At 34.4% G+C, this 26,842-nt stretch overlaps 1 protein-coding gene across 5 annotated transcripts in view; it reads left to right on the top strand.

Moving 5' to 3' along the window:
- EPHA7 (EPH receptor A7) overlaps positions 1-26,842 on the top strand; it is a 164,375-nt gene that overhangs the window by 116,160 nt on the left and 21,373 nt on the right. For 3 of the 5 annotated variants that reach the window (XM_079939995.1, XM_079939994.1, XM_079939998.1), the window contains exons 6-9: positions 17,687-17,811; positions 20,798-20,981; positions 25,810-25,918; positions 26,568-26,623. In XM_079939995.1, coding sequence (XP_079796121.1) covers positions 17,687-17,811; positions 20,798-20,981; positions 25,810-25,918; positions 26,568-26,623 — 474 coding nt within the window. The remainder of the gene's footprint in view (positions 1-17,686; positions 17,812-20,797; positions 20,982-25,809; positions 25,919-26,567; positions 26,624-26,842) is intronic. The other 2 variants (XM_079939997.1, XM_079939996.1) reach the window with 1 other exon arrangement.

The following is a 26,842-nucleotide window of genomic DNA, read 5'->3' as shown; positions in this document are numbered from 1 at the left end:
TACATATAAAACGGTGCCCAGTCGTATGTTGTGTTGAGGGTGGAGGTTAATTTCAAGCATGAGAAATCAAATTTAGACTGATTTGAAAATACTTTTCCTTCTAAATCTGGGGCATAATGAAGTTACATGCCATGCATGTGTTTGTGTATGCACACGCGTGTGTGTGTGTGTGTGTGTGTGTGTGTGTGTGTGTGTGTGTGTGTGTCCTCAGTGGCCCAGTGTCCTTTTGCACTGTAGCTAAGGAATAATCTACAGTTCTTTTTAAATGGACCAATGGGCAGCTAACAAATGATTCTTTTTCATTGCACATACAACCTGGTACTCTGGCACCAGAAAATTATTCCTTGTCTGTTATTTAGTGGTAAAATATTAATGTATTCTGAAACTTTTATCAAATACTTTATTTGGGTATGTGGTTAGATGCTTAATGATAATTCTTTTTTGTCTTTGACTAAAAAAACAAACAAACAAAAAAACCCAAACCATAGAACACTAGAACTCTGTTAAACTCAAATGTTCTTATTTTAAAATACTGTAGAAGGAACCTTCCATTCAAAATAAATTCTTAATAAGCACAAACCACACAGAATCTGTCTCTCACTCTTCATTGATATGTAACACAATATATGTTAGACAATTGCTTTTGTTTGTCATCCAAGACAATTTACAGCAGAAATAGGGATGTGTTCAGAAATATGATGGAGAAGTGAAGTGTGCCACTGGACAAATTTTATTACTGGACAGAAGAGAGAATGCACTCATCTTAAAGAGCATTTAAGCATTTATTGGTCAGTGACTTGCACTTCTAAGTGAGCATCAGCAGGTTAATACTTGCAACATAGACAGTTAGAATACATTTCAATGTTACATTCTCTGCCTGCAGTTGTACTTTTTGTTTTCTTTTGTTTTATGATGGTGAAAAGTCAGATTTGTATTAACCATGAAGTAGAATTACCTTAAATGGATTATTCATGCGACTTTCTGCCAGGCTCCTAGTCATAAGATACCAAGTCACTGGGCATACTGAAGAGCCTGGCTCTAGCATTGAGTGAGGAAAGATTGTTATGTGAACATGTAATGGAAGGTGCTCAGAACCCGGCATTGCTTCACTTCTCAGAAAACAGAAGTTGCTGTTGAGCCTTGGTGCTGGTTTGTAGGTAGTCTGTTGATTTAAGACAAAAGAGACCTACAACTGCATAACTAACCTAAAACTAAGAGAGAGAGAGAGTAGGGAGAGAGAAGAGAAGAAAGAAATTCTGTGTCAGAGGAAAATTTTAGATCAGAATTTTCTTTTCTTTTCTTTTTTTTTGTGGTACGCGGCCCTCTCACTGTTGTGGCCTCTCCCGTTGCGGAGCACAGGCTCCAGACGCGCAGGCTCAGCGGCCATGGCTCACGGGCCCAGCCGGTCCGCGGCATGTGGGATCCTCCCGGACCGGGGCACGAACCCGTGTCCCCTGCATCGGCAGGCGGACTCTCAACCACTGCGCCACCAGGGAAGCCCAGATCAGAATTTTGTTATCAGAATTTTGAAAGCAAAATGGACCATGATGACAATAGTCCCTTGAAGTTAGACCCACAGAGTTGAGGAAACGCTTAATGCTATTTCTCATGTACTGGCGAGGGTTTGAATAGAAAGCTGAAGAGTTATCAATTTCATACCTTTATTAAATATAGAGTTTATTTTTAGAGAATATGCACCAATAAAATTTCTGAGACTGCCTTATATCAATGAGAAATATCTTTAATGTACAAGTCATTTATTTCACAATACTTTTCTGTAGTTACCACATTTAGAAATCAGTAGTGATAAAATTACCAAAATATGTTGGTCATAAAGTGCTTTTAATTACAGATATGAAAAGTTTGTATATGAGTATCATTATATATATGTGTATATGTATGCACATGTTCATATATAGGATACATATGTATTTATATTTAGGTACTGTAGATGAAGAACTATAGTATTTTCTTACATGCAAAATTACTTCAAATAAATATTAAGAGGATATATTTTATATATGTATATAAATATAAAGTGTGTATCAATTTTTATAAAAGTAATTTGTTCTTTTATAATTTTCAAATATTTTGCTTTTTTATCCCAAGCAGTTTTAAGGCCAAAAGACTAGGTATTAACTAACTTAATGATGACCATTTAAATAAAAATTCAGGGAATTGAAACTAATATTTTGATGGGCTTTGTTTTATTAACAAGTATATTATATATAACCAATGTTTTTATGTCTGGTGATTTTATATATCTCCAAAATCCTGTGCAGACACACAGAACAAGATGTAATGAGAGAACTTGGTTGCATTTGGAAATTATTTTAATAAAATAAAATAACACCTCAGAATACCATAAGCAAAATTATGCTTATTTGAAAGAATAGTTTGAATTCATTGGTATCAGAATTTATCTTACTGATATTGATATATTGAAAATTACCAAAAATTAATAACTGACTTTTAAGTTACTCTAATATAGGATGGTTTCACTAGTTTGTTTGTCTTTTTTCTTTTTATCATTTGGCATTTTGTGATGGTTCTCCCTTAGAGAATTGCAATAGATATTGCAAGCAGTAGTCAAAAAAAACCCAGTCTGATCTTAAGGTATGTATTCAACTTCACAAAGTTCTGAAAGATACTTTCACACTTTAATTTGAGAGAATAATTATCCTGGAACAACAACAAAAAAATTTGCATCCTAGAGGAAATTTTTAGATAATTGAGAGTTGTACTTTATCTGTTAAACCAGAATTTAATATGTACCTAAAGGCTGGGAACTGTGATAAATAGGACATTTTGTTGTCAAAACCAAGCATATCCCTCCAACCTTATGGAGCATACAGTGGGGGAGACAGACATTCATCAAATGATTATACTAGGGCTTCCCTGGTGGCGCAGTGGTTAAGAGTCCGCCTGCCGATGCAGGGGACGCGGGTTCGTGCCCCGGTCCGGGAAGATCCCACGTGCCGCAGGGCGGCTGGGCCCAGTGAGCCATGGCCACTGAGCCTGCGCGTCCGGAGCCTGCGCTCCGCAACGGGAGAGGTCACAACAGTGAGAGGCCCGCGTACCGCAAAAAAAAAAAAAAAAAATTATTATTATTATTATTATACTAACGCATGTCAATTTCCACCTCTAAACTGCTGTAAATGGAAATTTTCTAATTCCATGAGAACACAAATAGATTGGGTTGTATTCAGTCAGAGAAGTTGGAAAAGATACTCTAAGAGGAAAAGTCAGAATGATGTTTCACCTCAGTGTGAACGGGAGTTTGTCACAGCTGAGGAACAAAAGGAATATAGGTTGCACAGAATGGGGGGATATTTATACATGGTGAGGCCGGAAAGATAGATGGAGGTCAAACAGTAAGTTATGTTAAGGTTTTGGTCCTTATTCTAAAGTCATGGAAAGCCAATTTTTAACAGCTGTCATTAGATATAATTTGCATACTATAAAATTTACCCATTTCAAGTGTATAATTCAATGATTTTTGGTAAATTTAAAGAGTTGCGTAATCATCACCACAATAAAATATTAAAATTTTAGTATTAAAATATTACCATTACCCTAGTAAGATCCCTCCTGCCCATTTTCAGTCACTCCCCATTCCTACCCCCAGACCTAGCCAGCTACTAATCTAATTTTCATCTCTATAGCAGCGGTTCCCAACCTTTTTGGCACCAGGGACCAGCTTCATGGAAGACAATTTTTCCACCGACAGTAGGGGACGGGGATGGTTCTGGCAGTAATGTGAGCAATGGGGAGCAGCAAATGAAGCTTCCATTCACTAGCCTGCTGCTCACCTCCTGCTGTGCGGCCCAGTTCCTAACAGGCCTCTGACCGGTACTGGTCCTCAGCCCAGAGGTTGGGGACCACTGCTCTGTCTTTCTAAACATTTTATATAAATAGAGTCATACAATGTGGGTCTTATGCATCTGACGTCTTTCAGTTAGCACAATGTTTTTTGAGGTTCATTTATGTTGTACCATATAGCAAGTCCATTCATTTTTATGAATTGAATATATACTGAATATATACTGTTCCCTTGTATATATTCCATTTTATTTGTTTACCAGTTGTTGGATCTTTAGGTTGTTTCCACTTTTTGGCTATATGAATAACATTGCTATAAACTTTCATGTTAATGTCTTCGTGTGGACCTATGTTTTCATTTCTCCAGCGTAGACAACTAAGAGTGGAATTACAGGGTCATAGGGTAACTTTATATCTGACTATTAAAAGAATTGTCGAACTGCTTATCGAAAGTGGCTGTCCTATTTTACATTTCCACCAACAGTGTATGAGAGTTCTAGATTTTCCCACATCCTTTCCAACACTTGTTATTATCTGTCTTGTTGACTGTAGCCATTCTAGTTGATATCAAGTATATAGTATCTTAATGTGTTTTTAATTTGCATTTCCTTAATGACTAATGAAAATAAGCATCTTTTTATACAACCTTCAGGAAATTTGACTTTTGAATGAGGAGAAGTGGCTTGCAAAAGGAAAGAAAAGAATTAGCCAGACAGATAGAGAAAAACTAGAAGAATGTGTCATGCGAGCCAAGGATAAAATGAGGAAAAGTTAACAATATGAATGCTGTTGAGAATACAAGAAAGATGAGGATTGAGAAAAGTACTTCACTGTGGTTAGATGAGGGCATCAGTGGCTTATCCAACCAACTGGATGGAATGAGGTGGACTGAAGCCAGACTAGAGAAGGTTGGAGCATGAATGGGTTTTGAAGAAAGGGAGAAAAAGAATCTAGACAAGTTTTCTGGCATATTTGGCTGTAAAGGGAAGAAGAGTGATTCCCTGGCAGATGAAAGGGGATATAGGCTTGAGAAATAATTTTATTTGCACGGGAGAAATCTGTAAAGTCTATTAGGCAGAATCCAGTGGAGAGGAAGAGATTGGTTACGTAAAAGAGAAAGGGTAATTTGTATGTAATAAATGTATCCATTTACTTAGCATGTACTAAGTGGCTAAAATATGCAGGTGGTGTGTTCCTTGCTAGTACTGTCAATCAATTTGAGACTCTCTATTTCACCTAGGAATTCCTCGTGTCAAATGGCTAAATGAAATAATGTCATTAAAAGGTGTTGTTATAAAAAATTCTCTTTAGTTAACATGTTATTCATGCTGTCTAGTAAATGGCTTTTCTCCAGGAAAATCTGTTTAAATCACCTGATATGACCTTTTCAGACCTGACCATTGTACTGTTCAGGTTTTCTACAACTATCTGGTCCTATAAGAAAAAGCCTTACCTGGGCTTCTCTGGTGATGCAGTGGTTGAGAGTCCGCCTGCCGATGCAAGGGACACGGGTTCGTGCCCCGGTCCGGGAGGATCCCACATGCCGTGGAGTGGCTGGGCCCGTGAGCCATGGCTGCTGAGCCTGCGCGTCCAGAGCCTGTGCTCCACAACGGGAGAGGACACAGCAGTGAGAGGCCCGCGTACCAAAAAAAAAAAAAAAAAAAAAAAAAGCCTTACCTGAAATAGCTCCCCGATGTGACTAAAAAAAGAAAAAAATTTTTCTCACTTCACTCTTAAACTTGCCAGATAAAGATTTAGTGATATCATAAATATCTCTCAAGTCCCAGTTTACATAACCTTACTTTTTATCCATGATCTGGTGCCTTCACTTAGGAATCAGAATCACTTTCCTTCATCCTTTCTGTTCTATATTCAGAAGAGAAATTAATCGAGGAGGTTGGAAGTGTAGGAATCAAGTTAAGTCAATGATCTCCCTTTCTCTTGCTATTGGGAAGATGAGGGTGGCAGACACTGCAGGTTTCCTCCCTAATATCAAGTTCTATCTTCTTATTTACTATCGTTTTTTTAGGGCAGCAGTACACCCAGCTTAAATTTTAGAAATCCATGTCCAACCTAGAGAATAAGATGAATGAGACGAAAGCAAAAGACTGCTAGAGCTTGCTGGAATAGTTGGCTTTCCTTATTTAGACCCGGAGCATTCCACACTGCCTTTTCATTGCAAACCTGCAACGAGGATATGATTGCTGTAGCAGCGGCAATCGCAACGCATTGCAACCATGAGGGAAAGGCCAGGAGAATCATCTTTACACCCTTGAGCCACTGGACAAAATAGAGCAACTGCTCACCTTTTATTCCTTTTTGCATGAGAAAAGTAAAAAACAATTAAACCCTTGTTTATTGGGGTTTACTTACTTGCAACAAAACAAACTCTAACTTAGAAGTGAGCAAACTTTTTCTGAAAAGGACAAGATAATAAAAATTTCCTGCTTTATAGGCCATATTTTCTCTGTTATAATTCCTCACCTCTGATATTTTAGCACAAATAGCACCCATAAGCCATATGTAAACAGATGGATGCAGCTGTGTTCTAGTGAAATTTTATTTACAAAAACAGGTAACTAGCCAGATTTGGCCCAAGGCCGTAGACCCCTGCTTTAACTGATAAAAGGTGAAACTAGGGACGTATTGTCCTTGTATTTATGTTCTAGTTAGTTATTGAGATGGTTATTTCCTGGTGGCTGGAGACTATTTAGGAATAAAGTCAAAACTCCCTAAAAGGAAGATGAGGGCAGTGGCAGAAGCCTAGCAAATACTGATCAGTTTCTGTCTCTGGCTAAGAGACATCAGAATTTTGTCAGGATTCTGGAAGATTTGAATTCTTGTATTGAAGCACCTGTATTAAATAGTAATAGCAAAAACATTTTTTTCATCCTATTGGTTTTTCTGTTTTCCGTAGTTACTAGTATGGAAGCAGAATTGTTTTTAACTCATTTTCTGAACAAATGTACAATATTTTAACAACATTCTGGGTCAAAATGTGTTTGTTGGCTAACCTGGCAATCTAAATGCTTTTTTTTGATACTGATTCTATGGAAAATGAAGTCCAAGTTACAAACAACTAAACTACAAATTAACTTTTGAAACCAAACTTATTCATAAATTGGTAACTCTCCCTATATATAACTATTTAATTGTAAGCCAGATTTTCCCAATGTATAAAAGTGACTCTTTGGGTATTAATTGGCTACTTTAGGAAACTGCATTAATTTTCTCTTGGTACTAAAATATTATTTAGTAAATTACTGCCACGTGGCACCATCGGCATTATACAGGTTTAGGAAATTTAAGGCAGTTTTCATTTATGCCTGACTTCCTAGGCAACAGCAACAACTTTCAAATACAAGCTGCAAAGCTAGTTGAAATGTATTTAGGAGACTCTATTAAACTACGTACTTAGTTTGTAGTAGGTTCTTGAAATAAAGTAATAAATCTTGACTGGTGTTGAGAACTTATTATTAAGCAATGTGAATCTCTTAAGTTTATGCACTTCAGAGATGAAATGTATTCAGAGTACCTGGAGCAATTGGGATGATAACATTTTTTAATTGCACATTTTAAGTGAGATAATTTTAGTGAGACTTTTTTTTGTTTGTTTTTTTTGCGGTACTCAAGCCTCTCACTGTTGTGGCCTCTCCTATTGTGGAGCACAGGCTCCGGACGCACAGGGTCCGGACGCACAGGCTCAGCAGCCATGGCTCACGGGCCCAGCCGCTCCGCGGCATGTAGGGATTTTCCCAGACCGGGGCACGAACCCGTGTCCCTTGCATCGGCAGGCGGACTCTCAAGCACTGCGCCACCAGGGAAGCCCTGTTTTAGTGAGCTTTGAGATACTTTAGGTTTCCTTCTTTTTCTGCTCCTCCACCTTCTCCTTCTTCTCCTCTTCCTCCTCGTTACATTCTTCTTCCTCCTTCTTTTCCTTCTTGAATAATCAAACTTATAATAGAACAGAGAATTAAAATCAAATTAGTTGCGAGGAGCACTAGAGTGATGATTTCTGCAAAAAATGTAAAAAAATAAGATAAAACCACTAATGAAGAACAATAGCTGGAAAACAATACTGTTAGATAATATTTAAGAAAATAGATTGATTTGGATACATACAAGTTTTAGGTAGGCCTAGAAAAAATACAGTCGAAAATAATTCATACCAGAGTAGAAGACACAAGCAGGAAAAGTAACATAAAAAGAAACTGTAAAGTGGAAAAGGATGAGATTGATAGCAGCCAGAATATAATGAAATTGGCTGTTCTCTTCAACCGTTATCAAGAACTTGGGATAGAGTAAAAGAATGGTGTAACAGGGAATTGTCACACTTACTTTTGCTGTATTATGTTTTGTATTGTATCACTTTAAACACATTCATCTCTTTGTAAACAGATATACCCTCAATTATATATCATGTAATAAAGTAGCTTTCAAAAAATTTTTAATGTGTTTATTAAAAGTAATTCATAGGGCTTCCCTGGTGGCGCAGTTGTTGAGAGTCCGCCTGCCGATGCAGGGGACACGGGTTTGTACCCCGGTCCGGGAAGATCCCACATGCTGTGGAGCAGCTGGGCCCGTGAGCCATGGCCGCTGAGCCTGCGCGTCCGGAGCCTGTGCTCCGCACAGGGAGAGACCACAACAGTGAGAGGCCCGCGTACCGCAAAAAAAAAAAAAAAAAAAGTAATTCATAGATGCACGTTGTAGATCTGTACTTTGGTATATTTATACACAAACACACATGTGACACCAACATTTTATGAAACCATATCACTATATGCAGTAAACTCAATTTTTATGGTTTCATTCATTTTTTTAAAAACTTTGGTTGTAACACATTATACTCATTTTATGATGATGAGAAATGGTGGTGTACTGGAAAAGGACTTGAGGGTTAAAAATGCAGTGTAGTCACATAGTAAGCACACAGCTGGCATTCAGTAATGTAAGTTTATTCTAATGGGAATTCTGAATATACATTATTAATGTCCTGCTTCAAGGCAAATCTCATGTCTCCTCTTTCTTTAATATTCTTTCTATTAACAATGTTCCTCTTAATAAACAACCTACATGTTATTTAAATAAACGCTATACTGCCTCTGAAAAGTAAATGGAATCTTTGGAATTCCAGAATGTTATACTATACAGAATAATATTTTAAACATTGTGTAGATATTTAGCAAGAGGAGCTAATGAGCTTACTTAGCCACATAGTTATATATGTAAATATTAGTATATGTTATTACATAATTTAAGAATCATTCATATGTGTTCATGATACATATAATAGTATATAAATTAAAATTATTTATCTAAATGAGGGACTACATTCATCTCATACTGTAAGGAAGTATAGTTACAGTATATTGAATTAAAAATTTAGACAGTCCGTGTTTAATATAAATTAATGGAAAGAATATTCATGTTGTAAAGAATGTAAATAGATAACTATGAAAATTATAATTAAATATAGCCATAACACAAGGATTTGGACTAAATCAACATTTCAAAAATTTTCGACTGGTATTACAATATTTTTGTGATTGAAATACAACATGATTCTCTATTTATAATAAAACATGTTCCAAGGTCAAAGAAAATGTTCACAACTGAAAAGCTTATTCTGATGACATGTAAAGGAGGTTTTGGTCATTAACAAATGTGTATACACACACATGTATATCTTATTCTTAATAAAGGTTTATTTTCATTATTGAAAAGGTCTGATTGTGGGCTATAGCTATCCCATACTTCCTTATAAATCACTTCTATAAATAGTTCATCATTAAAGTGAGACTATAGTCACGTCGTTGACCTTATAAATAGGTAGCCTTTAGCTCTAGATTCATGGAAAATTAGACATGGAGTCAGATTACTTGATAGACCACATGTGAAAGTATGCGTTTTTTTTCTAAAGCAATCAAAATATTAATTTCCCCACCACCCAAAATAGAAGAGATTGCTTCATCTGTATTTTTCTCTCAACTTAATACGTAATATTTTTAAAAGAATGTGTGTTGTTGGACCTCTTCCCATTTTGGTAGTTATTTCATTTTTTTACAATGATACGTTCCTTCTAAATTACTTAACCTTAATGTCTTTCTGTTTAGCTGGTGTGTATAAAATAGAGAGTATAAATTATGGAAATTGGTCATTTCTAAATGATAGAAATTGAATAAAACCTGTCAATATTTAAAAGCCTAACGTTTGCCAGCATTTATTATAGACAGCCCTGGAATTCCACATTGAAATGACAATTTATGTTCCTGCCAAAGCTTCAGAGGAATTGATCTCAGGCTAGCTGTACAGCAGCTTCATCTCAGGCCCATTTGAAAAATAATGATGCCTGAATCTGATCTCAGGATCAGAGTATTCTGGAATGAGTCCCAGGCATCAGTAAGTCTAATACAGACAAACTAAGTATAGGATAATAATATACATATATATATATATGTATTTCTTACCATGTCGCAGGAGTGGTTTTAAGTATTTAAATACTGATTTCCAGAACAATTCTATTTATGAAGTATGCACTCTGATTAAAGCTATTTTAAAGTTGAGAAAACTGATGCTCAAGAAGTTTGTTTCCTTGTTCAAGACTGCACAATTTGCAAATAAACGCTGGAACCTAGGTGCACACCCAGTAGACTAGCTCATGAGCCCATGCTCTTCAGTCCTTGGCTCTATTGCTTCTCCAAATGTCCTTCCTTCAAGGAGCATCAGAATAGCTGAGGAGATAAACAACTATGAAATAATTAAACATTACATTGTGTAGTACTGTCAGCAAGGGAAATAGGATTTGGGGGAAAAAATAATAAAATAATTCTGTATTAGCCGAAGCAGAGGAAGAATGATTCAGTGAGTTGTAACTTTTTTGTGGAGGCCACTACAAAATAATGGATCCAATCTTGAACCTGGCTTTCTTATTATTTAAGATAATGGGAGAGGACTATAGTTATTTATAAGCATCTGGTCAAATACATCAGTCGTACATCCACAGAATGGAATACAACAGCTGATTAAAGAGTGATACAGATATGTATATGTTGAATGATACAAGTTATAAAATACAAGACAAATGAAAAAATCAGGGTTTTGAACTATTAGAATAATATCATCCCTGTTTTTAAAATATACATACTTTCATATATAGCTAGACTATTTTTGTGAGGATACCAAAGAAACTACTAAAAGTAGTTGCTTTAAGGAAGGGTAACTTTGTGACATGGGAACCAGGTTCAGAGGAAATCTCCCTTTTCAGTATATTCTCTTTTGTACTGTTTGAATTTTGTTGCATATAATATGCATTTGCCATTTTTAAAAAAGTAATTTTAAAAATCGCTGCTCAGATTGACCTCTTCTGGTATCTGCAGGTTCTAGGACTCCTACCTATTGAATGGATCCCTAAGGGTCTTTTCATCGTTATGGCCCATCATGGATTCTCAACAAATGCTAAGTGTGTGACTTAGCTTTCCTGCTTCTAGTGCCTGCTCTCAAGAAGTGCCAGCACCTAGAATTATTGCAGCGTAGTTGACAAAAGAGAGGGATTAGAATTTGAAAAACGTGATTGAATCCAAAATCTGCCCCTTTCTGAGTGGATGCTACTTAATTTCTGTAACCCTTAGCTTTTCCACCAATGAATAGAACAACACTACCTACGTGCACGGTTGCAGTAGGGAAGAAAGGAGGTATATATATATATATTTTTTTAATTAATTAATTTATTTATAGCAAACTGTAAGTTTCTATAGAAATGCCACCATGCCCTGCATCGAGTAAATGCCAAACAAACATTTGTTGAGTAGAACTGAGCTAGTAAGAGTATTAACTGTTGATTGAAAAGATAGGTGACATGTATGACTCAGTATCAAGGGCTCCTTAACCCTGCTGGATTGTCATGTTCGATTATCATTTAGTTATTCCTCTGTGGGTAGGACTGGTGTGAATAGTACAGCTAGTTCTGGGCAGCTGCCTAATTTATACCTACTGTTTTTACAATATTCTATTCTGTTTACATTGATAGTTACAATTACATTGTAATTCTATGAAAATGCAAATGCACCTGGAGTTACAAATTAACGGCCTCGTCAATTCACATTTTAGTCAGTACTTAAGCAGAGATGAGCAGAAGTCCAGATATGTTTTTAGAACCAATTGCCACAGTGGCTTTCTCCACAACCTTCAGCTCTTTGCTCTTTAAAGCTCTTTACATAGACTTTCCAGGAAGTGCGAACTCCTATTGTAATTAATTAAACATCCAAACAATTGGTTACTAATCATCTGATGATGACAGAGGAAACTTTATTTTCAGAAAGATGTATTAGCAGATCATTTTTGCAAAGATGTTGTGACTGTTGCTTTAAAGAACAGCGCTATCCTTAGTTGATCAAGTAGCAGAGTAGTGACGTTTGTTGTTCTGTGAGGAGTGTTATTACCCTACTGAAACGATATTGACTTTACTCACAATATATACTTGACTTGGCACCCCAATCACGATGCTTTCTTTTTCCTGCTTTGTCAGTTCAATATCATTCATTTTTTGTTACAGAACTTTCAGATCTTATTTTTTAGCTCTTATTCAAGTTGTCTTTTCAGTAATTGTTCTTAAATATATTTAGAAATCCATTCTGTGATATGTCATGTATTATATTGTGTATTTTACATTTTTGAATAAAACATCATCATTCTAATTGGTAGGTCATAGCTGGCAATGCAAAGAGCATAATTTAATTTTGAGAAAGATCAATTCATTTCCCACTGCTTTTTTCAACTATTATAGAATGAGATTTATGTTTGTTTTAGCCACAAATCATCTTTCTCTCCAACCAAAAACAGTTTGACGGGTACGTATTGCAAATGGATTGCTCATAATTCCTGCAGACTCAATTGCCCTTAATCCCTGTGCTTTAATTTTTAGATAAAATTTTATATTTATTGCTCATGATATTATTACTGACCCTTTTTTGTTCACAGCCAGTAAATTGAAGTTTAGTGAAATCACGTTAGAATTTTTTACTTATTCCTAAATACCCTAAAAATTGAATTGATATGTTACATGATACTCCACTGGATCATGTATAGTTTTGGTCTACTCTTTTGTTATTGGAATAAATTTATATGTGTTTTTATACGTTTGTCCTGTAGTGCAAAAATGAAACACCTATGAGGAAGAGTAAGAGAGCTAAAAGTTGTGTATTATAAAATCTTAAACTCCTAATAATACACACATTTGTTATTTCAAAGGATGACAAAAATGAACTCCATACTATAAAGCAGCAAAAGTGTTCAATAGAAGTCTATTATTCTATAATTGTCAGATTTGCATTTGATTGTGTTCTAAAGATTTCTTCATTTTCACTTTTTGTATTTACCTAATGGAAACCTAACAAGTGTCAATAGATGTAACAATTTGAGGTGTGGTAAAAGGTCATTTCATACTTCTTGACCTATCTTTCCTGATTGTATTATTTAGAAATACAAATATTATTTTTCCACTTACCATTCTTTGTTGAAATTTAGTGGGAGAATTTGTGTAGTGAAAATAATGACTAGTATAAATAAATTACTTTTAAAATCCAAAATCAAATTCATGAACTTCATTGAAGTATTACCACCAAAAAAAAAAAAAAAAATTCTTCCAGATGTATGATGAAGAGTTCTTTTTTATAAGGCATTGTGTTTTGAGTCTTAATCAAGATCAAAATTCCTTGATTCCATGTTATTTCAACATAAATTTCAACATATTGCATTATTAAACTATCCTATCACTAACCTTTTTTCATAGACTTTGTTAAAATTCCAGTAAGTCTATTCTTTCTTTACTGTATGTATTAGTTTTCTATTGCTACCATAGTTACCACAAAAACTTCAAAACAACACTAATTTCTTATCTCCCAGTTCTGTGGGTCAGAGGTCTGGGCATGGCGGGGCTCAGCTGGAGCCTCAATTGCCAGCCTCTTGGGCTGAAGTCAAGTTGTCAGATGGGCTGGGCTCTTATCTGGAGCCTCTGGGGAAGATCCACTTCCAACCTCATTGATGTCAGAATTCCAGGCCTTTGTGCTGGTAGCATTGAGGTCTGCATTTCTCTGCCTCTGTCACCTAGGGCATGTCTTTGATCCTTAAAAGCTGCCGCCATACCTTATGTTCCCCAAGTGACTCCTCCAGCAGTGGCGGGTTGATTCCTTCTCATGCTTCAGATCTCTCTGGCTTCACCTTTCGCAAAATCTGTCTAGCCCTGGCTGGAGAAATCTCTCTGCTCATAAGGACTGATGTGATTAGATTGGGCCTGCTTGAAAAAGTCCGAAATAATATCTTTATTGTAAGGTCTATCACCTTAATTACATCTGCAGTGTCCCTTTTGCCTTGTAATGTTGCATATTCATACATTCCAGAGATTAGAGTATGGAGTTTGGAGGGCCATTCGCTTACTATATTATGTTTTAAAATTGTCTTTTCCTCACTTTGTGCTAGGAAATGTTTCCATACATATAGGTAAGCTTAACATTTTGGAGGGCATAGGGTGAGGGGGATGGAGCCCTTATGAGTACATTTCATCTTGTAACTTAAATATAATTTTTGTACTTGGATTTTAATTAAAAATTGATTAAGATCAAAACTCATGCATGAGTGCTTGAAGCTCAAAATCTCGAAAATGTTGACTGGCTCAGGTCTGTACATAAACCCACCATTCTTACTGATTATTTTTTAGTTCAGAGCCTCATACTAAACGATCCTAGCCCCAAATTTACATTTTAGCCTGTTATTTGACTTTTGCTTTTCTGTTGCATCAACTTTGTTTTTATACTGTTGAGATTTACCACTTTAAACCACAGAAACCATTTCTGTATTTCCTAAGATCGTCTTTCACTGTCATTTGTATAGACTCCAGATATGTCCCCAATAATTCTTGAAAATATTTAAGGGCAAAACGTTCCATCTGTTTCTTCAGTTGAAATTAATTTTTATATCGGAATATTTCTAGAAACTTAGGTGAGAAATTAATCTGTTAATTACTTTTTAGAAACCCTACTACAAATTCATGTTTAAAAGCTTGCCTCTCTGAATTTGTTTTCTTACATTTTCCAGTGCAGGGAATTTACTATTGTCGGTTACTATTTATTAGCTTCACATTAATTCCAATTACAAAAGATTTTATTTAACTTTGATAATTATGAAAATTATAAATGTCATAATACCTTATGGGTTGTTAAGTATGTATATGATTTAATTAGTTGTATGCATATTCTTTTCAAAATGAATTCAGATTGTAGCTAATTGAATATTTTGGTGTAAGAGCATATTCTTAGTGAAATTGTTACAGTGGGATTAATTTAGCAGATCAAATATATTAACCATAGAAATCAATGTTTTTTAATATTTCTTTCAATTTTACTTTTATGTATAACTTTATCCGCAAATCATGACTGTTAGAATCTGATTAGCTTTAGAGATATTTTTGTTTATAAACTGTATATCTTATGAGTTATATATTCTCTATGCCTGAGATATTGAAACTCAAGGGAAAATATTATCAATTTTTATGTACCAAAGTGTTGTATTTGAAGGACATAGGTAGGGAAAGATTTTTCCTATCATGCAATTTATCTATTCTCAAGGGCCATGTGCTAGTACTTCTGTTTCTGACTCTTTTAAACGTGTGGCTTGATACAGTATTAGCAAGGGATACATTTTTAAAAATAAGAAATACACAGGAAATCAGGAGTATAGTCACTGACAGATATGGCTCTTTGTACAAAACAGGGAAAATACATTGTAGAGTACTGCACTGCTAGTGCTGTGTTACGGGCTTCAACATACTGTACATTTCAAATGTGTTTTTTGGCATCTTTCCCCCCATTTCCCAATTACCATCATTTTATTGGTAAAAGTTCTTTTTCCAGGATGAGATAATGAGTTTAATGTTAATGTGTAACTTGCAGAAATCATGTCTCATTTTACACTTAGATCTTGCTGCAACATATTAGAACTAAATGAGGTACATTTATACCCCAAGTCTCTGCCATATTTTGGAGAATTCAGTGTCTCGTCTCTCTCATCTTGCTGTTTAGGGATAGGAACTAAGCAAAGTGTTTTATAGTTTGACTTACACTGAAAATCACATTAAGCTATGTGTGTTGTTTAAAGAAGACCTAGAGGTTGGCACCTAATAGTGCTCCCACCTATTTCCATTTAACCTGTTTCCAAATGGCACACCTCATGCCGTAAACCCTGATCGGAGACCCAGCAGCCTTACTGAGTAATTTATGTATTGACTATTGTAGTATTCTCACCTGTGCTGCATTCTGTTTTTTACTAATTAAAATTAAAATACAGATTTTATGAATGGCGTTAAGTAAATTAGACTATTAGAGATTCCTGGCTAAGTAGAATCTCATCTCACCATTAGCTGGGGAATGTGTTTCCCAAGGCTATGGCTTGGGGCTGCAGCTTCTTAAACCACACAGTTGGCTGAGATGCTAAAAATGTTATGGGTGGAGAGATAAATTACTTTAGAAACAAGTTCTTCTTCACTGCACATACCCAGGTTTTAAAAGTCATGGCAAAAATAAGATTCCTTATTAGAAATTGGCTTCATTGGAAACATATCAGAAACGCATTTAGTCTGTAAACACAGTCTGTTGAGTACTTCAGCTGCATGCCCCTAAAGGGAAAGTTGTTCCACTTAATCCGCCCTAGTTATGCTTTTGTTAGTAATCTGAGAGGAAATGGGAGTCCTGCATCTTCCAGGTCATTCCCTCAAAATCGTCAAGCCAGACAGCAGTGACAAATGTTTTTTCTAGATATTGATATAAGAAAATATCAAGAAGTAGAAGAAACAAAATAAAGCCAAAGGGATAAACATCAGAAGCTTGCTTCAACAGCTTTAGACCCATATAATTGCTTTTCTGTCAGCAGGATTATTAACAATTTTGGACATCTGAAAATTAAATTAACAGCCTGAAAACATTTTACAGAATGAGATAGAGCATGATACATGAAACATAATGACCCCACTGAAATGCAGCCAAGCCAGTGCAGCTACTCATTTAGACAGAGAAGACAACTAGTTAATCGTCATTGAACAAATTAGACAGAGCAGATTAGTTTGCTACATTCCACAGTCTTAGCTACCAAAAAGAGTATATGCCACTAATTAGGATGAAAGAACTCTAGCATGTTATTATCTGTATATAGAGAGAAAGCAAAACTGTAGCTTGAATTGCTTCTATCAAAGCTTGAAGCCTAGGTTACGTAGGTATAAATTACATGTGGAAGAGTCTGTGTGTGTATGTGTGATCACGCACATATTTAAGTAACAGAAGCCTTAGCATTTTCTTGCACCTTAACCTAATGAAGTATGAAGCACCCACACGCACACACATGCACAGACACACACGTGAAACATAAAAACATTTTTTTAAAGTTTGATTCCTTTAATTGAAAATGAAAGTAGCCATTTCATATACTTTATCTGGCACAGTATTAAGTTATTTGTTTCTTGTAAAAAGTGTATTGCTGTTGCATGTGAAATAAATATTTGGACTTAGAAATCATATTTTGTAGCCTTAATTAGCATTCCTTTGCTTAATTGTCATTCTCAGCCCCATCATTTCCATTTTTCACTAACTTGAACAATGCTATCTTCTGCTGTTTGCACTTTAATTTAAATTTCTATTAAGGTTTATGAACAGTAATAAGGTCCTGTTTGAATATTCATTAGCTTCTGAATTGTGAGCTATGAAAAGGTGCTTTCTTTTACCTTAATGAAACCGGCACAGCATGGGACTGATCAGTTGTGACATTTGATTTGAGGCATCCAGTGAATTTTCTCATTGTTTATTGACACATCTTGTCCAAACAGCTCCCTCGCAAGTGAGCGGAGTAATGAAGGAGAGAGTGCTGCAGCGGAGTGTGGAGCTTTCCTGGCAGGAACCGGAGCATCCCAATGGAGTCATCACCGAATATGAAATCAAGTATTACGAGAAAGTAAGTGCTAAGAACAGCTGAAATGTACAACCATGTACGACACTCGGTGTGTCTTGTGTCATCCTACTGCACTGTCGACTAAAGCTGGCCATTATAACAGCTATTTGGAGCTACTTCAAAATAGATAGTTAACTTTAGCCACTTTTAATAACCTTCTCCCTGAATCTCTGGTTCATTATTATAATGATAGTTTCTGTGTATTAAGTTTTTGTGTTACACAGATGCAAATATTCCACTAGTAGTATGTTTAGGTATTCAAGTTTTGATGTCCTAATGATTAGTTGTAGGATGTTTAGTACCACAGAAACCACAGAACCCAATGTGGTATTTTTTTTTCCCTCTGTGTTTTTGAAAATGTTTCTTTTAGGGTGTCTGTTTGAGCCCTTGATGATTTATTTTATGTATGTGGTTTCAGTGATAATGACGTGGCCTCAAATAATTTTGTAATTTGAAAAAAATAAGAATATTTCCTGTAATAAATGTGTAGAGTTCTCCAAACTTCAGAGTCAGGTGATAATATTTCACTCCTTTAAATTCCTCCTGAAATTTATATTTATATTTCACTCCTTATATTTATATTTCACTCCTTATATTTATTTATATTTATATAAATAAATATATTTATTTATATTCATTTATATTCACTCCTTATATTTATTTATATTTCACTCCTTATATTTATATTTATATTTCACTCCTTTAAATTCCTCCTGAAATTTATTTCATATATCTTATACTAATTATGTCTACTACTTCTTTATACCCTTCTCTCCATGAAAAAAAATAGCATGGCTAAAACTCAAGTACTGCCCCTTTAATCCCCTATAAGGGCTAAATTTTAGTAAATAATGACATATCTCAGTGTATGAGTGCATTTATTTCTGACCCGTCTAGAGAAAGAGAGACAGACAGACACAACCCTGTTCACAAATTATTTTCTAGGCTCTACCTCTCAGAAAGACCTGATTCAAGGTTTGAAACATGGAAACTATTATTATTACTAATAGTAATAATAATAATGTGTTACTATTATTGACTTAATTAGCTGAAGTACTCTAATATACATAACCATTTTAACCATTTAGACAGAATTTCGAAATGGAAACCTAAAGCTTTGGAAATATTTGGGGACTGAATTGACTTGATTGAATCACTTAAATGCATACAGTGCCTTGGCAATAGACACTTTTTTTTCACTTTGATGGAAAAACAGATAGTTTAAGATTAGTTTCAACGTTCAGATTGAGTTTACAATATTTTTACTTATTATTTCCTTTATGAATGCGGAACTTCCATAGCCAAAGTTACATTGTAAATACCTCATTTTTGTACCAGAGAATACATTTCTTGTCTCATCAAATGTATTTCTAAGGAGATCCTTGTTTTTAGTGTTGGGTTTGTTATGTCTGTTTTCCGGTGAACTCTGACAGTTATAAGTCCCTTCTGAAATTTCATCAGATTTCAAAAGCAATGAAAAATACATTTTAAAAATATAAGTTAGGTGGTAAGTGAGAGTAAAGTTTCTTACGATGCAACACAATATTTTGCAAATCCTTGCTCTGGAATAAATTTGTTCAAATAGTTACTTTTCCATTTTACATGACAGAAACAGTTTATCTACATTCACTGAATTTTACAAATTACAAAAAGTCTTAAAAATAATACTATTGCTTTATAATGTATGTAAGCCTGTGATCTAATGTATATGTCATTATGTCTTCTAATATCAGTTATGCCTAGTTCTTTTATTTGAGATAAATATACATTTATAATATCAACTCTCATTTTTATAAATGATTATAATGAAGACAATTACAATTCAGCTTCACTAAATCCAGTTTAAGTATACATTTATATACGCTTTTGCAAATATCATCGTGAAGGTAAATCAAACAACCAAACCAACATTTTCAGATTTCACTGAATAGTTTTATTTCTAGACACAGTTGATCACAGGTATTTATTATTGAACAAGTAAGAACCCATCTAGAATTGTATATTTTGATGAGTAGTTTCTATAACTTTTTTCATAAACAACACAGTAGAATCATATCAACTAAGCTTTAAATTTTTATTCATTTAACTATTGTTTTGATGGCGTGTTTTATATTCTTGATTTTTTAATTATTCCATTCTTAAGCTTATCATATGTAATATGATAAACACATTTTTAAACTCTACAAGCCTCAGTTTTCATATCTGGAAAATGGGGAAATTGAACTGAGATGTTTAAAATATTGCCAAATCATAAATTATATGACACTTTAAGTTTTATATTTAAGACATTAACTTTTATATTAATAGTTTTAACTTCAAATATTCCATCAAATGCTATTTTGTAAAAGTGGTTTTATTCTGCGAGAAATACATTTTTTTTTTAGCTGCACCGTGCGGCATGCACAACCAGGGATCGAACCCGTGCCCCCTGCAGTGAAAGCACAGAGTCTTAACCACTGGACCGCCAGGGAAGTCCCCTGAAAAATGCAATTTTTAATGAAAACAATTGATATGTCACTATGCTGGTGGTATTAGCTAAGTTTCTTGATTTTATAGATTTCTTCATTTTTAGCCTGTGGCTTTTTGCTTGTTGAATAACATTCAGGAACAGTATTAAGAGAACCACATTATGAAGTGAAGACCTCTACTAAACTGTAGATTTTACAAGTGTACTTATGTTTTGGTCAAAAGAACATTTGATTATATTTATGGCTAAGTAGTTCTTGCCACTGTGCCCTCTACCAACAAAGCAAAGGCTCAAAACATCATAAATGTTTTAAAAAAATTATTTCTCTTTGAAATTTATAGAACAAAGGCATGTGCTCACATTATTTTATATTATCTGAGAAACAACTCAGTGTTCCAATATTCCACAGGGTACAGTGTAGCCTTTATAAAAACAATGCAGCAAATTGAAGTAAATTGCAAGAATTGGCTGTCAAATTGCCTGGTTGCAATCACAATTAAATATTCCCTGTATTGTTTCTAGGATCAAAGGGAACGGACCTACTCGACATTAAAAACCAAGTCCACTTCGGCCTCCATTAACAACCTGAAGCCAGGAACAGTGTATGTTTTCCAGATTCGGGCTTTTACTGCTGCTGGTTATGGAAATTACAGTCCCAGACTTGACGTTGCTACACTAGAGGAAGCTACAGGTAAAATGTTTGAAGGTAATTACCATCTTTGGTTTGGATTCTTACTCTCTATAACTCTGGCATATTTTTTTTCAGTACTGGAGGCGATGATTTAGTTCAAGATGATTTTTACTTTTAAAGGTGAATGTATATGCATATATATATATATTCTTTGTAAAGGTTATTCAGAATAATAATTTAAAATTTGCAGTTTTGTTTTGTGATGTTATACCCTTGTGACTTAAATTAGTTTCTTTAATACAGACTGGGTTTATTTTGAAAAGATAAAGTCAGAAACAGAAGCAGGACTTGTTCAAATGTGTATTGATACAGACTGTTTTGATACACCCCAAAATGATCTTACTCTAGTTGTCAGTCAAAGCTGCCCCCAAAATGAAGCCAAATGAAGCCAGGAAAACCCCCAGATGAAGCCAGGATGTACACCAGGGTGGGCCAGAGAAAGGTGGTTTATAATAATCATGGTTAATTCAAGCTACTTACCTTTTAGCAATGATTTCAAAACTTGCCATTCAAGAAGAAGATCTTAGACCTTGTCATTCTTTTTATTTTTGTCATCTTTTTTCATTTTTATGAAATATTTCCAACATACTAAATGCCATATTTAAAGTATATGTGAAATATTAAGAAGAATAATTAATTGAATATCTCTGTATCTACCACTCAGCTTAAAAATAGAACATTAGCAATATCTCGAATCCCCTTTATCACTTTGTGTTTTATAAGGCAGCATAGGAACATAACAAAAATACATGTGTCTATAGTGTATCACAAATAAGCAGATGTATCTTAGGATGCACGTCCCAGTCTATTGTCAGAGTGCAAGTTTAGAACAGCTTGAGTACCACTGCTGGTTGTTATTTAGCTAGGTTGAAGCCTCAGGGTGTGTTTCTGTGTTTTGGAAGTTTTTGATTTCTTTTGATATTACTCAGACTCAAGGTTCACCCAGCTGTTACCTCCTCCTCTCCTTACCAATCTAGTGTTCCTGTGGAATTCTACACAAATATTAGCTAAAAACTATTATATGATTTTCTTTTCTCCATTTTTAATAGAAAATTATTTTAATAAATTAAATCAATACAATTTTGATCAAAGAGTTATTTTGACTTCAGGAGAATATTTTTCTAGCTCTTTTAAAAGGTAGAATAAATTGGTAAATTCTTTTGCATTAGCTAATGCTTATTAAGTCTGCTAACAGTAGTCTTTTTTCAAAATATTTTGTTATATTTTTAAATTAAGCAGTAACTCTCAGAGCCTCAAATAATAAAACATATGTTGAAATAAATTTGAAATATAAATTGTTTATATAGAATTATAGACACAAAAGTCATCAATTGAAAAAGATTTCACATAATATGATGTGATAAACTTATTATCATTATTCTTTGTCATCTTTTTAAAATGGAGTGTGTAAGATTAAAACTGAGAATATCTAAGTTCTATGGCCCCCCAAAATTACAGTGTTTTACACTAATATTTCAACATTTAAACATTTGAGTGGTCTTCTGTTGAATGTGTTGCAGTAGTTTTTCATTTAGACTGATCTCTTGATATTTTACTTTGTAATTTCTAATATAATAAAACAATTCAAAATATGTTTTTTTCATATTCTAATGAATAGTTCAAACTTAAAGAACCATCAATCAGCTATGCTTACCCAAACATTCATTATCAGTTAAAAGTTTAGGTTTGAAAACTTTCCAAAATGAGTTTGTACATTTTCCTGACTTCGTAAATTAAGAATATTGGGTCAAACTATTATTTATTAGTGCTGAGGTTCATAGACGTTATTTTCATTATTTAAAAATGAAGTAACTAACCCTCAGAGAAATTGAGATGAAGTAGTAGAACATGAATGAGCACATGAAATTCATGTTAAAAATGAATTTTGCATTAGAAAGGATTTGGTGATTTTTTTATCATCAGAATATTCTCTCCACTGGAAGGTAAAGTTGATGAAAGAACAATCCATATTTCTTTTTCTTACTTTAGTCTTGCCAGTGCCTAACATAGTGCTTGATGCATAGAAGGCAGTCAGTAAGTAAGCAAGAAATGAATACCTCACAGTCATCAAAAAAACAGGTTATCAGGATCAGTTGGAGCTAGTAGATGTATTCCTGGTTTCACATTTCAGCTCTGCCATGTCCATTTGTGTGACTTTGGATGAGCTACTTCTCTGTGCAAAAGTTGCTAGGATACCAGTACCCAACTCTCAGAGTAGTTTGAGGATTAAATAAGTTGATGTACACAAAGTGCCAAGTACAGTGCCTAGCACACAGACAGTCTTGAATGTCAGCTTTTCTTATTTAGGACAGCCATTCTCAAGCCTTTAGGTCACAGGAACCCTTACAAGCTATTAAAAACTATTGAAGATCCCCAAATAGATTTTGACTATTTGGGTTATATTTCTTTATGTTCACCACTTTAGAAATTAAAACTGAGAAATTTTAAAAACACAAGTATACACAACACACATTTCATTAGCCATCAGAGTGATATTATCACGTGTCATGTAAGTTCTTGGGAAACTCAACTGTGCACTTGTAAGCATGTGAGAGTGAAAAAGGCAAATAACATTAAATGAAAATAGTGTTGACCTTGCAGATTCCCTGGAATGTTCCTGAGGAACCCTTAGGGTTTCCCAGACACCTTTTAAGAACTACTGATTTAGCACACGTTACTGTGCTAAGAATCTGGGATGTACAGAAACACATGACACATTTGATGCTCTCAGTTAGTGAAAGAGAGAAACTTGTACACAAGTTCTGACCGTACAATTGAGCACTGGTAGAGTGCATGACCCAGTGCTATCAGAGTGTCAGGAAACAGTGATCCTCTGTGCTAGGAAGGAGGGCAAGAAGGAAGATGCCACCGAAGAGAAGTTACCTGAGCACTGTTTGGAAAGAGAACTCAGATTATTCCATTGCACATACATCCAAAAATCCACTTCTGCGCAGAGCCAACGCTACAGTTTTCACAATTTTTAAATCATGGTGTAGTGATTATGACACATATAAATTACTTTTAAAATGTATTATCCATGAATTAGATGAAAATATGAACCATAAATTTTGACTATGTTAAGATAAAAGTGTGACCCTGAATATATATAAAAACATGTAAGGAAATATTCACAAACTCTAATTCATCATTCACCTGAGTTCAGTTTTCTCATTGGAGATCTGTTTCTGAAGCTATGGGCAGAACAGAGCCTAAGACAAGCAAAAAATTAGACCCATGGGACAGAATGAATGAAAACAATTTCTACACATAACGTGTTTAATTTTTTTCTTTCTCATGAACAAAACTACTCCATTCTTTTTCCTCTCTTAATATATATTAAAAGACAGATAAAAACAAAAACAACCAAACCAAGAAAAATACTTGAAGGCATCTTTTCTCTGTTTGATCATAATAGGCTGTAATTCAGAAATTAAAGCTGTAAAGTTGCTTTCTTTTTCTTCTTTTTCTTTTTCCCTTGTTTCATTCCCTCAGGGAGCAAATCAGCAGGTGCTGAATTACGGAGTGTGTATAATACCTCTTTTCAGAAACCAATACACCAGAGCTATTTTTACTGTTTTTCAACTTAAGAACTATCTATAGTTAGCGTAGGTATACAAAATTAAGAGATGAGTTGTCAAAGGAGGGAGACGTAGATAAAGTAGAGAAAGTCCAATCAGAAAAATGTATGCTTCCTGTTGGGGCAAGACACACTCTGCCTACATAAAATTTACTGCTCTGGAGACTGAGTCCCTTGCCACACCAAGAAGGAGTAGTATTTTCCATCCTACCTTAAAGATTACAGCTGTTGATTTTTTCAGAAATAAGCAAACTATATTAGTTTGATATTATATAATTATCAATTTGCAACTGGATCAGCGATTGGAATATATATTTTCATTGTGTTGCATTCTTTTGATTATTTTATGAAGTCTATACTGGTATTGAAAATATAATGCTCTGGGGAAAATGTGACACTTGTGAATTGCCAGATAAGTAAAACTTCACTAATTTGGAAAAATCCAAGTGAGAAGGCCGTGTGACTCGATGAAGAATCAGAATCAGAGGCTGCTTTAAAGGACATGTAAACATATACTGTTCCCAAAGAGACTCTCGGGAAGGTTCAGCTGGGCTTGCCTTAATGAGCGTAGAAGAATCACTTAGCATTGTACAGGAAGCGACTACAATTAGATAATACAAAAATGTTTTTTACAGTGCTTGCAGAAAGTTGGCTCTTTCATAAATAGCCTAGCTCTTAAACTCTCAAATGTGTATATTGCCTACTTTGTCAAATTAATACCAGTAATTCTGTTCGTTTTCCTTAATTAAGGTGGATTATAAATTCATAATGATTTACTATGATTACATGATGATTTTTATTCTATGTTGATGATATGAGAGATAAATCATTTAAGGTGCTTTGAAAAATGCTGAGAGTATGTATTTGGGTTCCTTTTTTACACACCAGGAAAACAGACACAGAGAGATCAAATACCTCACTGAGGGAAAAATAGGGATTTAATAGCAATTGTAGATGAAAGATCATAATTTATCTCTTGATTTATAACTAAGTTTCCAACAATTAAGCAGGGGATAGCCATTCAATAAGGCATTTTGTAGGGATCTTTTCTAGCTGAAGAATATAAAATAGATGAAAGTATTGTCCTTACCACTGATTTAAAATGCAAAAATAAATGGTTATTTAAATTTATGTTACAATAGAATGCATTTAAATTAAAGGTGAATGTAATAGCATACCTGTCTTGTTTATAAGATTTTGTTTAACCTCAAGTTCTTGCAGGATATTGAGTGTTTTATTGAGCCTTTTTTTTTTTTCTGTTTATAGCTACGGCAGTCTCCAGTGAACAGAACCCTGTTATTATAATTGCTGTGGTTGCAGTGGCCGGGACCATCATTTTGGTGTTCATGGTCTTTGGATTCATCATTGGAAGAAGGTAGAAGACAAAATTTGTTCTAATCTCTAACATAAAATGTGTTGATTTTTCAGAATTATGTCAGCCTATTACTTATTGTTTAGTTTAGAATGTTAAATAGTAAATGCAGACATTTGTTGTCTCATATGAAACACTGAAGGTCAATAAATTTCCATTCTCCCAATGTCAGAATGTCGTGTGAACTTGAGCATTGCCTTTAGTTTAAGAGGAATGAGTATTGTAATTTCTATTGGGTGACTTTTTATTAGCTATTTTCAGAGTTAGATTTTTGTAATAAATAGAGAAAACACCTGGGGAAAGATTTACTCTTTTAGTTAATGGTTTGTGGAAACCATTTAAGATCTGTTGTTGTTGTTGTTGTTTCAGGAAAAAATATAAGCATATATTCACTCATTGATAAATCTAATCTATGAAATATGTCCCTTCCACAATGTCTCACACAAAGACTTTATATTCTCTGCTTTTTTTAAATCATGTGAATTGCTATATTACTATTGAGTTCAGAACTATGGACAGAAAGTTTATGTATTTTGTTTATAGCTCTAACTAGCATGTTGTTAAGTAATTAAGGTATATGATACTGAATTTTAAATATGTAAAGTGAGATTATTGGCTGAAAATAATCATCAAATATCTGAATTTTTTCCAGGCACTGTGGTTATAGCAAAGCTGACCAAGAAGGGGATGAAGAGCTTTACTTTCATTGTAAGTGTTTGGCTTTTCTTTATTATTATTTACCCCAATTAACACAGAAACCTGGTTGTTAATATTGGCATGAAAAAATTCCTAATGCATCAGGCTTGAAAATATATCATGAGCTCAAAATGTTACTTTAAAACATTTGAACAAGATATGCAGAATGAAGATCATATGATGTGAATTTTTAAAAAATATATTCAGATATGTAATCTCTCATAAGAAATT

The sequence above is a fragment of the Stenella coeruleoalba genome (assembly GCF_951394435.1).
Source record: "Stenella coeruleoalba genome assembly, chromosome: 12".
NCBI classification, from domain to species: Eukaryota; Metazoa; Chordata; class Mammalia; order Artiodactyla; family Delphinidae; genus Stenella; species Stenella coeruleoalba.
The sequence above is the reverse complement of the archived record's forward strand: the minus strand, read 5'-3'. Positions and strand labels throughout refer to the sequence as shown.